The 13,647-nt window shown below is 46.2% G+C and overlaps 1 protein-coding gene across 4 annotated transcripts; it reads left to right on the top strand.

The window, feature by feature from the left end:
* Window positions 1-10: 10 nt before the first annotated feature.
* BAG5 (BAG cochaperone 5) lies at window positions 11-12,184 on the top strand. 4 transcript variants are annotated; one of them, XM_053282608.1, is made up of 2 exons: window positions 11-196; window positions 2,865-12,184. In XM_053282608.1, exon 2 carries the CDS (start codon window positions 2,893-2,895, stop codon window positions 4,237-4,239), a length of 1,347 nt encoding a protein of 448 aa, XP_053138583.1. In that variant the 5' UTR covers window positions 11-196; window positions 2,865-2,892; the 3' UTR covers window positions 4,240-12,184. The 4 variants fall into 4 exon arrangements, with proteins under 4 accessions (XP_053138583.1, XP_053138601.1, XP_053138593.1 ...); XM_053282626.1 differs by lacking the exon at window positions 11-196 and adding an exon at window positions 204-349; XM_053282618.1 differs by lacking the exon at window positions 11-196 and adding an exon at window positions 1,524-1,980.
* The last annotated feature ends 1,463 nt before the right edge of the window (window positions 12,185-13,647 follow it).

Raw genomic sequence — 13,647 nt, forward strand, 5'->3', positions numbered from 1 at the left:
TCTTAACCGGCGGCGTCCTCCTCCTCGACTGTGCTTTACGGCACCGTCGCGAAAAGAGAGCGCTTATGGTTTCTTCTCCTGCGTCTTTTTCTCCTTCCCTTGAAAAGCCGCGCCTGGCAGAGGTGGTGGTGCGCACGCGCGCTGGGAGGCCAAGTCCTTGGGCAGGCAGAGCCGAGGCCCGTTCTCCGCCTCCCAGGTAAGGCTTAGAAGTGAAGGCGAGGGAGGGTTTTGCCTGGAGTTTGGAAGCGGCGGGGCCGAGCGCAGGCTGGAGCACCGGGCAGGGGCAGGAGAGGAGCGAGCTTTTTTTGGAGGCGCTCTCCGGCCTGAAAGCAATGTGGGGGCTGGAAAGGTGAGGCAGGCAAGGGTGGGGGTAAAAAGGGGAAAAAAAAAGGTTTATGGAGTGGGTGGGGGCTGGTCGGCTACCGACACGAATTGAGCAGCCGCGCGATAAACTGAAATGCGGAGAAGGCTGGTTGCTGTGTTCTGTAAGGGGGGAAAGCGGCTTTGGGGGTTAAGCAAAAGAATTATGTGGGGGGCTGGCTGAGAGGTGGGGAGCTATAATAAGGCGTGGGTGGTGGCGGCGCTGTGGGGTTATGGGGCGCGGTTCGGGAGGTCCTGGAGCTGGGGTAGCTATTGAGCAGCCCCGTCCTGGTTCCACACCACTGTAGGGAAAGGGGGCAAGCAAGCAGGGAAATGGGTCTGCTGCTGGGGGGCGGGGGTCTGCCAGCGAGAAGGACGTAGCCTTTGGGGTTAGCAGGAGGCAAAGAGGAGGCTTGGTATGGACGAAGCAAATAGGGCTTCGAGCTGCCCAAGAGCCGCCTCCCTTCCCAAACGGTGCGGCGTGAAAGTTTAGGGAAGTTCGTAGGGAATACCACGGCGTTACACTGATGATGTCTCGGTGTCGTTTCGCACTCTCTGAGACCAAGGACTGGGCCGACGGCAGGGAGGTTATTGGGAAGCTCTTATCTGGGGGTGGGTGGGTGGGAGGGTGGGTGATGGCGGTGGGGCCTGCTGCCGTAGGAGGGCGGGAGGGGGTTTAGTGGGAGGGAAGAGCCCTAGGGCGGCGGCGTGGTGGCTGGCTGGATGGAAGAAGGCGAAGTTGCAGTCGGATGATGGGGCATGGGTGTTGGGAGGGCTGGAAGGACCCCCCCCCTCTCTCGCTTGAGAGGGGTGGGTGACTGGTGCGGAGGTGGCGGCTGGGGAGTCAGCCGGACCCACACTTGTGGGGGGTTTGGGGCTTATGGGGAGGTAACGGCGCCGGGATCGACTGGCGGAGTGAGTCGGGCACCGGCTAGAAGGCGCAGTGTGCTCAGATCATGATGGGGTCTGGGGAGAAGCTGGGGGGGGGCTTGGGTTCCAAAAGCAAAGCCCCTCCTTCTCTCCAAATTATTATATATAGACTGTCTCCAGGAGGGCCGGACTCGCTCTGCCGCCTCGTCATTGGAGCCCTGGCTGGTGGGCGGAGTGGAGACGGTTGTGGGGCTGGCGGGGGGGGGGGGATAAAAGGAGAAGCTAGGGGGTGGCGTTCGGTGGCCAGAGAGAGTGCGGGAGGGTGCTCGGGCTTTCCGCGAGGCCGCTTGCATGGCCTTGCCCTGCCCAGGAGGGAGATGCCAGCCGGGCCCGTCAAGGGGAGGGTGGGGGGACTCGGTTCCCTTTCTGCCCCCGGCGGCCTCCCCTGCAGCATCTGCTACCGCCCCCGGCCCCACTCCCCTTGGACACGAGGAGAAGCGGCCCCGGCGGAATTGGATTGTCCGGACCGGCATTGTGAAGTCACCCCGGCCGGGAAGAGAGGCGGCGGGGAGACAGAGGGAGACCTGCTCGCGCGCTCCGGCTGGGGGAAGCGACCCGAGCCCAGGGCTGGTTCCCGGCTTCCTTCCTGCAGGGATGTAGGGTCGACATAGGGGGCGGGGGATCAAGCTCTGCGCACCGGGACTCGCTTCCCCCAAGGGGCTTCTCGCTGGGCTAAGAACAAGGCGGAGGGTGAGGGTCTCTGTGTTGAATTGCGGCCGCCCTGGGGTTGGGTAGGGGGCACGCCTGCCGCGGGAGGAGGGGGTGGGTGGGAGGACCGTGGAGGTGGGTTCGGAGGGAGCTGGGCGGCAAGACTCGAAGAATGGCCACATTGGAAGGCTGGTTGCTGTGGCTTGAAACGATGCAAGCGCAAAGGTGTTTTTTGGTTGCAGAAGGGGCGGGGCGGGGATGCAAGCGCCCGACTGACAGGGCCAGTGGAGGGGAATAAGTGCCACTTGCTTTCCCTTGGCTCAGCTGTTGCCTCTTTCTGGCACCAGAAGAGAGAGTGGTTTGGGAAGCAGATGGCGATATCAGCTTTAATTTTCTTCACCAATGCATCAGCCACTTTGTTCTGCCTCGCCTGTGATGTCTCCAGACAGAGGGAAGAAAATGGGTTTCTCGTAAATGTGCTTAGTATTGCACTGCAAGTGCCACAAGATCGGCTATCCTCTGGAGTAAATGTGCATAGGACTGCAGTCTTAATACCTGGAAAAGAAACCAATCTTTAAAGTGCCCTGGGGACTACTTGTGTGTGTTTTGTAGTTGCTCTCACAGGCTAACATGGCTATCTCTCTGGAAGCTGTCCCTTAACACGGCTTTCTAGTAAACATGCATTGCATCGCATAGTTATGAAACTGTAACCACGTTTTTGAAGTAGAACAACATGGCGTCTCTGGTTCTTTGTAAATTCCTGTCTTATTAAAGTCAGTGGGATGCCTCTAGAGTAAGTCCTCTGTGGACTGCAGGTATTTCCAGACTCTGTTATTAAAAAATAAACAGTTTAATATTTGCCTAGCAGTGAGATGTGTGTCAACTTTCATCAGTTAATTCTGGTTGTCTCTTGGCATTCTTCATAGCTCTGTTGGGACTGGATGAAGAAAAAGAATGGATATGGGTAACCAACATCCTTCCATCAAAAGACTACAAGAAATACAGAAGGAAGTAAAAGAGAGTGAATCACAAGTCATAGCCTTCAGTGGTCTGACCAGTGACAGAGCTTATAAGAACCTAGAGAGGACTTTGACGAAACAGCTATTTGAAATAGATTCTGTGGATGCTGAAGGAAGAGGTGATGTTCAGCAAGCCAGAAAGCGAGCCGCCCAGGAAGCAGAGAGACTGCTTAAGGAACTTGAGCAGAATGCAACCCATCCCCAAAGGCTGGAGATAGAGTCCATATTTAATGAAGCACAAACATTGGTAGAACATGAGATCGCAGCTTATTACAAAGCAGGCAACACGGTATCAGAGGAATTTGATGAAGGTATTCAGGATGTAATCTTTAGGCTCACTCAGGTGAAAACCGGAGGGAAAATCTCTCTGCGGAAAGCCAGGTATCGCACTTTAACCAAAGTATGTGCTGTTCAAGAGATTATAGACAGCTGTACAAAGCAGCAGCCTTCTCTGCCACTGTCCAGTGATGCACACCCTTCTGTTTCTAAGATTAACTCTGTCATGAGTGACGTGAACAAAGCAAAAGGCACCCTGATTGCTGTTCTAATGGGAGTAAACAACAATGAGACTTGCAGGCATTTATCCTGTGTGCTTACAGGCATGATCGCTGACCTGGATGCCTTAGATGTATGTGGCCACCCAGAAATAAGAAACTATCGCAAAGAAGTTGTGGAAGAGATCAATAGATTGCAGAAATACCTAGATCTAGACGAAGAAGCAGATTCCAATTATGCTTACGATTTGGCACAGAACAGATGCATTGTAAAAATAGAAGAAATCCGCAAGATGATGAAAGAGGTTCATACTTCTCTTCTAAAAGTGGAGAAAGCTTCTGATTTGTACTTGAGGGCAAAGACAAAGCTGCAGGGTTTAATTGCCCAGTTGGACGAAGTGAGCCCAGGCAAAAACCCATGCATCCGGGAGGCAAGGAGGCGTGTAGTGATAGAAGTGCAAACTCTCATAACATATATTGACTTAAAGGAGGCACTTGACAAACGACAGACATTTGCAGAACAAACGGAGCCTCCGTCACACAAAGCAGTTTGGAATATTCTTGGAAACCTTTCTCAGATTCAGCAGGAAGTGCTGTCTTTTGATGGGAACAGAAATGATAAGAATTATATGAGGTTGGAGGAGCTCCTTACAAAGCAACTCCTAGCACTTGATGCTATAGACCCTGCTGGAGACGAGCGCTCGAAAGTAGCTAGGAAACAGGCAGTGAAGCTTGCACAGAATATTCTCTACTATCTGGACATGAAGACAGATGAATGGGAGTACTAAAATAGCAGAGGTCTTGTACCTGAGAGATTGCTTCCTCTTTCACACTTTATGGCAACCAAACTCCCATAAAACGCTACAAGACCAAAAGTTTTATGTCCTTGTAGAGGCTGAGTCCATGTAGGACTGGGCTATGCAGCAGCTCTGTCTCTGTTATAGTTGGACAGTGACTACAGTCCATATGCCATTTGTGTTACTGTTTTGGAGACAGTCCTCTCTTTCTTGGAATTTGTAAGGTCCTGTAATCTGTAATGGAGAGTTGCAGAACTGCCCAGCTTTTGGCCAAGCCACCCCACATAGAATTCTAATGCACCATGAAATAATGCAGTCAGAGTTTTCATAAAAAAATCAGTCAAGGCAAAAATTGAAGGAAGAAAATGGGAGCTAAAGTTGGTTTGCCATATGCCAGCTTAGATGTCACAGTTGTCTGACACAGCACAGCACGGAGAAGCTTTTAAAACACTGTTGCAATCCAAAGGATTAAACACAAATTACTCACTGTTTTCCCCCCTGTATGTTTGATTTAGTCTTGCTCACTTAAGGTTTGGTTGTACTACATCACAATTTTTAATATTTTTGGCTTTGTAGAACTGTCTCTTTAGCTTAGAGATAAGCGACAAATCACATACCCTGAAGCAGAAGTAAGTCATCTGCAGCTGTTCAGGGTGGTCATCCTGGGAAAAATGTTATCCTTTGTAAAACCAGAACTACACCAGCATAAAGGAATAGTGGGACTTCAGGCAGAGAGAAATCATAGCATAAACTAAAAAAAAAACCCACCACAAACCACTGCTAACAAATTGTATTGAGCTCTTTAGAAGTGGAGAGGCTTCCCAAACTGAACTTGGAGATATGGAGCTGCTTTAGCCCAGTTCTGTGATGTCCAAAATTACTTATTGATTGACATGCCGCCCAGGGTCTCTTGTTTCTCTGCATTTTTCTGGATCAAATTAGAAACAATTCCTACTTCTGGCTTAATAGAAAATCTAGCAAGTGCTCTCGCACATGAATTTGGCCCATTGGTGTTTGTCAAGATCTCGTGTTGCTCACACACCCCAAATTCTTCTCGGCTTAAAGTTGCTTTGAGCTATTTCGGTAATATCAACAGTACTCTTAGTGAGACATAAAGGCAACATGTACTACTATGTATATGTCCTTGACTTACTTATCTTACTCTTAGCTAGTTTTTAACCTTGCAAGCAATTGAAATTGCTTGTGGTGAAGGAGGATATCCGAGGAAGAGGGAAGTGTTCCCTTAGAAGGGACTCCTTCTGTGGATGATGCGCCTATATTGTCTTGCACAGGGAATACTCTGGGGGGTGGGGGCCTCCTAGTAGTGGGTGATTAAATCATTAGGGGCATAGAGAGATGGGTGTGACCCACGCGTAGACTGCATGGTGACTTACCTGCCTGGTGTGAAGGTTGTGGACATCACATGGTGTCACAAGGCAGAGCTTGTGAGGAATCAGCTGACATGGTGCCTGTCAGCACCAGTGATGTTGGGGAAATATATTTTGGAGGTCCTGGAAGCCAAATTTAGGCTGCTAGGTAGCATATTGAAGTCCAGGACCCCCAAATTAGCAATCTCAGAATACCTCTTCGATGCACAAGGCTAGCAAGAAAGGTAGAGCTGAGGGGTCTCAATGCCTGGATAAGACGGTGGTGTGGGTGGAGGGGTTTAGGTTTGTTAGGCACTGCAAAACATCTTGGGACAAGATGAGCCTGTACAAAACGGATGGGTTCCATTTGAACCAAGATGGAATCACTGCTGGCACTTAAATTCAAAAAGGTTGCAGAACACCTTTTACAATTATGCCTGGAGGATAGCCAACCAGAACCGGGCAATATCTGGTTTGGTAAATGCCATCCCTTAAGGCAGGGGTTCTCAACCTGGGTTCCTCCAGATGTTGCTGAACTACAACTCCTAGCATCCTCTGCCTTAAGGTGTAAAGGTGTAAATCCTTCAGATAAGCCAGAAGGGAACAGACTAGAAACAGGCAGAGAGTAGACAGAAGGATGTGCTGGCTGGTCAAAGAGATCAAATGGCCATAAGAAAGATAGCACACACCAGGTAAGAGATTCAGCATATAGGTGCTTATATGCCAATGCCAGACAGCTCCGAGCAAAGATGGAGTGCTTGGTTGCTAATCAAAACGTTTAGTGGGTATAACGGACACATGGTGGAACAGTGAGAACCAGTTGGACGCTGTTATTTCTGGGTATAAACTATAGAAAGGAGAAGGAGGGGTGCCTTGGAGGTGGAGTAGCACTGTATATTAAAGAAGGGATAGAATCTTACAGGCCAGAAAACCTAGGATGACTGGAATCCTCCACAGAAACTCTGTGGGTGACAATATATGGCTTGAAAGGAAATGTGCTACTAGGAATGTGCTGTCACCCTTCTGAGCAAAACACTGATAGTGACTGGGAATTGCAGAAGGAAATCGGAGGCATCAAAGAGAGACAGAGCAGTAATAATGGGTGACTTCAATTACCCACAAATAGACTGGGTAGATTCACATTCAAGTAATGACAGGCCAAATTTCTAGATATATTGAATGACTGCACCCTTGAACAGTTGGTCATGGAACCAACCAGAGAAAAAGTGACCTTGGATTTAATCCCGAGTGGTTTACAGGACCTGGTGTGAGATGTCAGTGTCGTGGAATAGTGACCATAGTGTGATCAAATTCAGTACATATGTGAGGAGAGATCACCAAGGAAGTCTAATGTAGACATTTTGACTTCAGAACTCACTAACATTTTGGAGTTCTTTGAGAGTGTCAACAGGCATGTGGATAAAAGTGATCCAGTTGACATAGTATACTTGGACTTTCAAAAAGCTTTTGACAAAGTTCCTCATCAAAGACTCTTAAGAAAACTTAGCAGTCATGGGATAAGAGGACAGGTTCATGCGTGGATTGGTAACTGGTTGACAGGAAACAGTAGGTATAAAAGGACAATTCTCTAAATGGAGTAAGAAGTGGGGTCTGCCAGGGATCTGTACTTGGACCAGTGATTCATAAATGATCTAGAAGTTGGGGTAAGCAGTGAGGTGGCCAAATTTGCAGATGACACCAAACTATTTAGGGTAGTAAAATCCAAAACAGATGGTGAGGAGCTCCAAAAGAATCTCCAAACTGGAGGAGTGGGCAACAAAATGGCATATGTAGTTCAATGTTGGCAAGTGTAAAGTGATGCACATTGGGACAAAAAACAACAACTTCACATATACGCTGATGTATATGTCAGTGACTGACCTGGAGAAAGATCTTGGGGTTTGGATAAATTCATGGAGTATCAATGGCTACTAGTCTGAGGGCAGTAGGCCACCTCCAGCCTCAGGCAAGATGCCTCTAAATGCCAGTTGCAAGAAGCAACAGCAGGAGAGAGGGCATGCCCTCAGCTCTTGCCTGTGGGCTTTCCAGAGGCACCTGGTGGGCCACTGTGTGAAACAGGATGCTGGACTAGATGGGCCTTGGACCTGATCTAGCAGGACTTATGGGATAGTAAGCCCTTCAGATGGCTTCTACTTTAGTCCACCATAGCTCTCTATGGTGTTAGCTGCCATGGGTAGATTGCATGTATTGTTCCTCAATGTAAGAGGAATTTCTTGTAGATTTTTGTCTTCCTAATATCCGTAGTGGAGCCCTACTGCTTATTAGATGCTTGGGCATATTCCTAAATATACTGGGCAACATCATGACTAAATTAATTATGACTCCCATTGAAATTAATAGGACAAGTGAGTTGTGACTAACTAGTCTGGATATTGCCCACTGGTCGTCTTTAGCTTAGGTTCTAAGTGTCACTGTAGATTCAGGCAGATAGAAACCAGCAATCATAGTTTTGCAGTGTGCAACATTAATGGCATGTTGGGTATCTGCAGGAGATAGGAATACAGATATTCAAATAATGATTCTCTTTCAGCTCCCATAGTTAAAATTACTGGCTTGTAGAGAAGACTTCTCTCTGAAATGCTTTATAAATGTAACCACTTTCAGATGTTGAATTTGTGTCTGTGTAAACAGGATTTTAGTACACTATTAATAATAGGCAATCCCTAGGAGATAAGTGCCTTCTCAGCGACACTTGAATTTACAGCACTGTATAGCTACAACTGTTCGTAGTTGGCCTCGTGAAATTTCCTGGCGATATGTCCCCTGAACCCTTTGGATCACTTTTTACTATTCCTCTCTAATATAGCTTAACCGCATTTGCAGGAACATATTTTCAGCAGGTTAGCAAGCGACGAAGGTCTAACGGATCAGCTCAAGATATTGATTCAGGAAGCCAGAGTTCTGTTCTTGGCAGTGGACCCACTGATTCAATATGTGGCTCTGACACAATTGCTTTGACCTTTTCTGTGCCTCACTTTCTCCATCTGGAAGAAAAGTGTGATTATTCGCTCTATCTGCATTTTTAAAAAATGCTTTGAGGTGGCTGGACAAAAAGCTTGTTCAAAGCTTTGTGTTGTGTATGTATGCAGCTTTGTGTTACGGGTACCTCCTTAGCAAAATCTTTGGGCGACAAGTATTTAATCAATTTCAGTCTAAGCCAAATAGAACCCAGTTCTATGTAATAGACATCTTGACTTAGACTTGTAAAGTCTAAGTAATAGCCTTTTGCAATGAATGTCTTTCCTATGCCCTTTCCTGCTGATCCGGAAATATTACTTGTACCTGCTTGTATTATTCTAGTTTGTATCTTTAGTGAACTGACTAATCTATAATTTTCATTTTCAGTAGGTACTTGTGTATTTAAGCCATAAGGACTTTGATCCTAACCCCTGTATGCATGCATATTGTGTTCCCATGTGACCTGGATTCCCAAGTGACTTCATTTCCAGGACAGCTCTGCATGTATATCCCTTCCTCTTTGCACTTAGCACGGTCTTTATTCCTGAATCAGTTGAGGAAGCCATTGCTCACATGAGATCTCCATATGTGCATACCGGTAGTAGTTTTCACAATGTGCAGATCAATCTGCAGGTCTAATGTGTGTCTGTTTCTAGAAACATTATCTCACTGTGACACATTCAGTTAGTTCTTTGCAGATAAAATATCTTGCATTTGGCCTTGTCTGGACTCCAATATTTCTGTAGGGCCACTTAGGGAAGTGTCCAGCAATCCGTCTTGCAATCTTAGATTGGATTCGTTTCAGTTTGACTCCTGAAGATGTGGACAAGCTGCTTGGAGTGGTATGGCTTATCACCCGATCGTTGGATCCTTGCCTAACATAGCTGATTTTCATCTTCCAGGGAGGTTGTTGGAGCTAGCCTAGTTGATAGCATTAATACCTCACTGATGGAGGGCAGGATGCCACCTTGTCTGAAGGAGGCAATGGTTAGACCTCTTCTTAAGAATCCTGCTCTGGATCCCCTGGTGATGGATAATTATAGGTCAGTCTCCAACCTCCCATGGTTGAGTAAGATGCTTGAGAGAGTGGTGGCTGACCAGCTCCAAGCGGTCTTGGAGGAAACTGATTATCTAGACTCATTTCAAACTGCCTTTAGGGTGGGCTATGGGGTTGAGATGGCCTTGGTTGGCCTGATGACGTTCGCCGGGGAATTGACAGAAGGAGTATGACTCTGCTGGTTCTTTTGGATCTCTCAGCAACTTTTGATACCTTTGACTATGGTATACTTCTAGATCAGGCTTTCCCCAGCCTGTGCCCCTCCAGATGTGGCTCGGGATGCTGGGAGTTGTAGTTCAGCAACATTTGGAGGGCTGCAGTTTGGGGAAGCCTGTTCTAGATCACCGGAGGGATTTGAGATAGGAGGTACTGTTTTACAGTGGTTCCACTCCTATGTCTCATGTAGATTTTAGATGGTTGCACTTGGTGACAGCTGCTTTTCAAAATGAGAGCTCCTATATGGAGTCCATCGGGGCTTCATTCTGCCACCAATGATTTTTAACATCTACATGAAACTGCTGGATGAGATCATTGGGATTTGGTGCTGAGTGTTATCAACATGCCGATGACACCTGAATCCATTTCTCCTTGTCACCAATATCAGGAAATGGCATTAGATCCTTAAATGCCTGCCTACAGGCAGTAATGGGCCAGATGAGGGATAATAAACTGAAGCTCAATCCAAGCAAGACAGGTGCTCATTGTTGGGGGTCGTAATCTGCAAGATGGGATAGAACTTCCTGTTCTGGACGAGGTTACACTCCCCCAGAAAGAACAGGTTCATAGCTTGGGAGCACTCTTGGACCTGGGTCTCACCCTGGTGCCTCGGGTTGAGGCTGTGGCCAGGAGCGCTTTTTACCAGCTGCAATTGATTTGACAACCCTGCCCATTCCTTGAGGAGAATGACCTGAAATCAGTGGTGCACCAGCTGGTAGCTTCCAGGTTGGACTGCTGCAATGTGTTCTGTGTAGGGCTGCCTCTTTACATAGTTCAGAAACTCAGTCCAAAATGCAGAAGCCAGATTGATCTCTGAGGTATACTGTTCTTTTAAACAGTTTCATTGGCTGCCAATATGTTTCCAGGCAAAGTACAAAGTGCTGGTTATTACCTTTAAATCCCTGAATGGCTTAAGTCCCGGTTATCCAAGAGAGCATCTTTCTCTACAAGATCCCCACTGCTCACTAAGATCATCAGGAGGGGGTCTGTCTTTGGGTGCCACCAGTTCATCTTGTGGCGACCTGAGATTGGGCCTTCTCAGTTATTGCCTCTGGGTTGTGGAATGTGCTCCCTGTGTCTATTAGAGGGTTATCTTCCTTGGAGGCCTTCAGGAGAGCCATCTTTTTATCCTGGTTTTAATGATATCTAGTCTTTAATGAGTTTGATTTTAATTGTTATGTGTGTTAGATTTTAATGTAAACTGCCCTCAGCCACTTTAGGAAGGGAGGTATATAAATTGAATGAATAAATCTTGAGGCAACAACTAAATGTCACATTCATGCTTCAAAAACATCCCATTGTATTCCCCCACCCCCACCAATGATTTCACCTTTCTGTTGTGTTAAACCCATTTACATCTTCTATATGTCACTGGAATACTATTTCTAAGAGTATAAATGTAGACTTGCATTATTTGGGTGGTATTTTATTTTTGTTTCCCATAGCTTTGGTGCAGCCTATTAGAGCTGCAGATTTAATGGTGCAAATATATAAAAATGGTTGTACAGAGGATTAGATGATATTGCAGTAGCCATACTTTGCAAAAGCTTATCTCTCCTTTTAAAAAAAAGTCTCATGAGTTTAAATGTGCAACACTTAAATTTATGATATTATTGGTACAGTGTTATAAATCAGTTGCTGCATGAATAAAAATGGTGAAATGAGTAAGCTAAACCCAAAAGTCTGGTATGTGGATTTTAAGCAATCCTTGGTTTGTGCTTTTTAAGAATGTATTTTTTCTATTTAATATGCAAGCAGGCTAGGAAATGTACTCCTTGCTTTGTTTCTGTTGCAGTGGGCTGAAAATGTTCTCTGCTGTTGAATTAACGTCGGACCAAGTCTGCAGTTCGTTAAATGTTTTTTCTGTGTGCAGTGCCATGACATTGTAGCAAAAGAAACAAGTGGATGTAACTTTGCTGAATCTTGAAGCATTGTGATATTTGTGTTTCTGATTATGATTGTATTGCTTTAGGAGCAGCATTGATCCAAAGCAGCCTTGTTCTGATATCTTTGCCAGCAACTATGGAAACATTCTTTCCTGTGAGAAGTTTGGATTTAACTATCATTTGCCATGATCAGCAAAGCATTGAAATGAGTCCTTGCACTTAAGCTGCCTTTAAGTGCCAGCACTCGAAGTGGTACAGAGTGTGTTGTCCCTTTTTATTCTATTTTTTTCAGAGTTAATGGACGTGTTGGACTGTAGGAATTTCCCTTCAGAATGTGTATCCACTCAAATACATATAGCATTGCTTTGGTGTGTACAAACTCAGAAGTTGAATATTCTTAATAAATCATTTTGATGCTTCTTGATAATTCATTTGGAAACTTAAGCTCTCTTCCTTCTCTTGTGTTACACTTAGTGTTTACCAGGGTAAAAGTGAGATTTTCTCCAGTACTAGGAATTTGGAGTTGATGGCCATCACTGACCTTAGTGTGGGACAGTGGTTTCCAACTAGGAGAGCTGAAGGGAGAATCTATTGCCAGTTCAGTCCCCATGAAAGTACGGATGAAAGTGAGAAATTTCCTGTTAATTGCCATTGAAGAAGACTGATTTCAGTTGAAATGGTATTTGGCATAACTACAAGATTATCAAGACGGATATCCAGATTTTGCCATTAAAATGTGACACTGCAATAATATCTCTCTCTCTCTCTCTCTCTCTCATCTACAGACAGGATGATACTTTGGAAATGCATCATTAGATCTAATCTTTTCAGTTGGACATATAGTGATCACTTTTGAGATCTCATTGATTATTCTTTATGAATGTTTTGATGCATGGACATATTTTTTAAATTTTGACCAATTATACCTTATGTAGTCAAGATAGTTTTCAACTATATAGTTTTATTATTGGTATCCTATTAAAACATTAACATCATATTTGGATTCTTTGTTGCTATTGGGACTACAGTTCTCATCATCCCCAGCCACAGTGGCCAGAGGCCTAGTTTGATGCTTCATATGTGTGTAACAGCCCTGGTTATCTTCCTGTCTTCCCCTACTCCCTTAAAAACATTAACATCTAGAGGTGGTAACTAAGAGTAAAGAAGTGGTGGGGAGACCATGTTTCTCCAGATCAAATCCCCATTCCCCATGGAGTGGCTTGGAATGAGGACAGGGGAGGAAATGCTTAACCAGGGGTTTTCAAACTTGGGTCTCCAGATGTTGGACTACAACTCCCACCATGTCCAGCCAACATCATTTGGGAACCCAGGTTTGAGAAATCTGGGGTTGAGCATCAACGTTCCCCAGTGCTTCTGCTTACAGTTAAACTGTATGCCTCAGAAGAGTCCTGAAGGCCACTGAGGTTTGGTTATGTATGTTTGTGTGAATGTAGTGTGCAATTAAGCCCTAAACTGTGTTAAAAGGCACTGGTAGAGGGTAGTGTTGGCCACTGTTCCCTCTAAGGTGTGCGCTCACAAGTGTTTGGATGTCCGCTCAGTTCATTTTTGATCCCGCTCAGGGGAAGGCCCCGTTCTGAATGCAGGTACGCACAGGCTTGGACTTGCCAACAGGGCATATTCCTGGTGCACCCCATCCGTGGGGCGCCCCTGTGCCCCAACTCCCATCCTTAATTACCCATTCTCAAAACCTGGCACCCTACCTACATACATTCCACCGCCCTCTCGGTGCCCCCAGTCCGGCCCTGGGTGCGCGCACACTGCCTTGATACTGCCGCCCAGAACAAAGCTAGTTCTGCACAGAGATGAAAAAAATTAGAGGGACCACTGGTGTCCCCCGCCCCCCGTCTTTCTCAATTTCACTAAGAATGGCAAA

The sequence above is a fragment of the Hemicordylus capensis genome, chromosome 1 (genome assembly GCF_027244095.1).
Source record: "Hemicordylus capensis ecotype Gifberg chromosome 1, rHemCap1.1.pri, whole genome shotgun sequence".
Lineage (NCBI taxonomy): Eukaryota > Metazoa > Chordata > Lepidosauria > Squamata > Cordylidae > Hemicordylus > Hemicordylus capensis.

Bases quoted from the DNA above. Each gene is read 5' to 3' on its own strand.
- BAG5 (XM_053282608.1), top strand. From the start codon at position 2,893: ATGGATATGGGTAACCAACATCCTTCCATCAAAAGACTACAAGAAATA.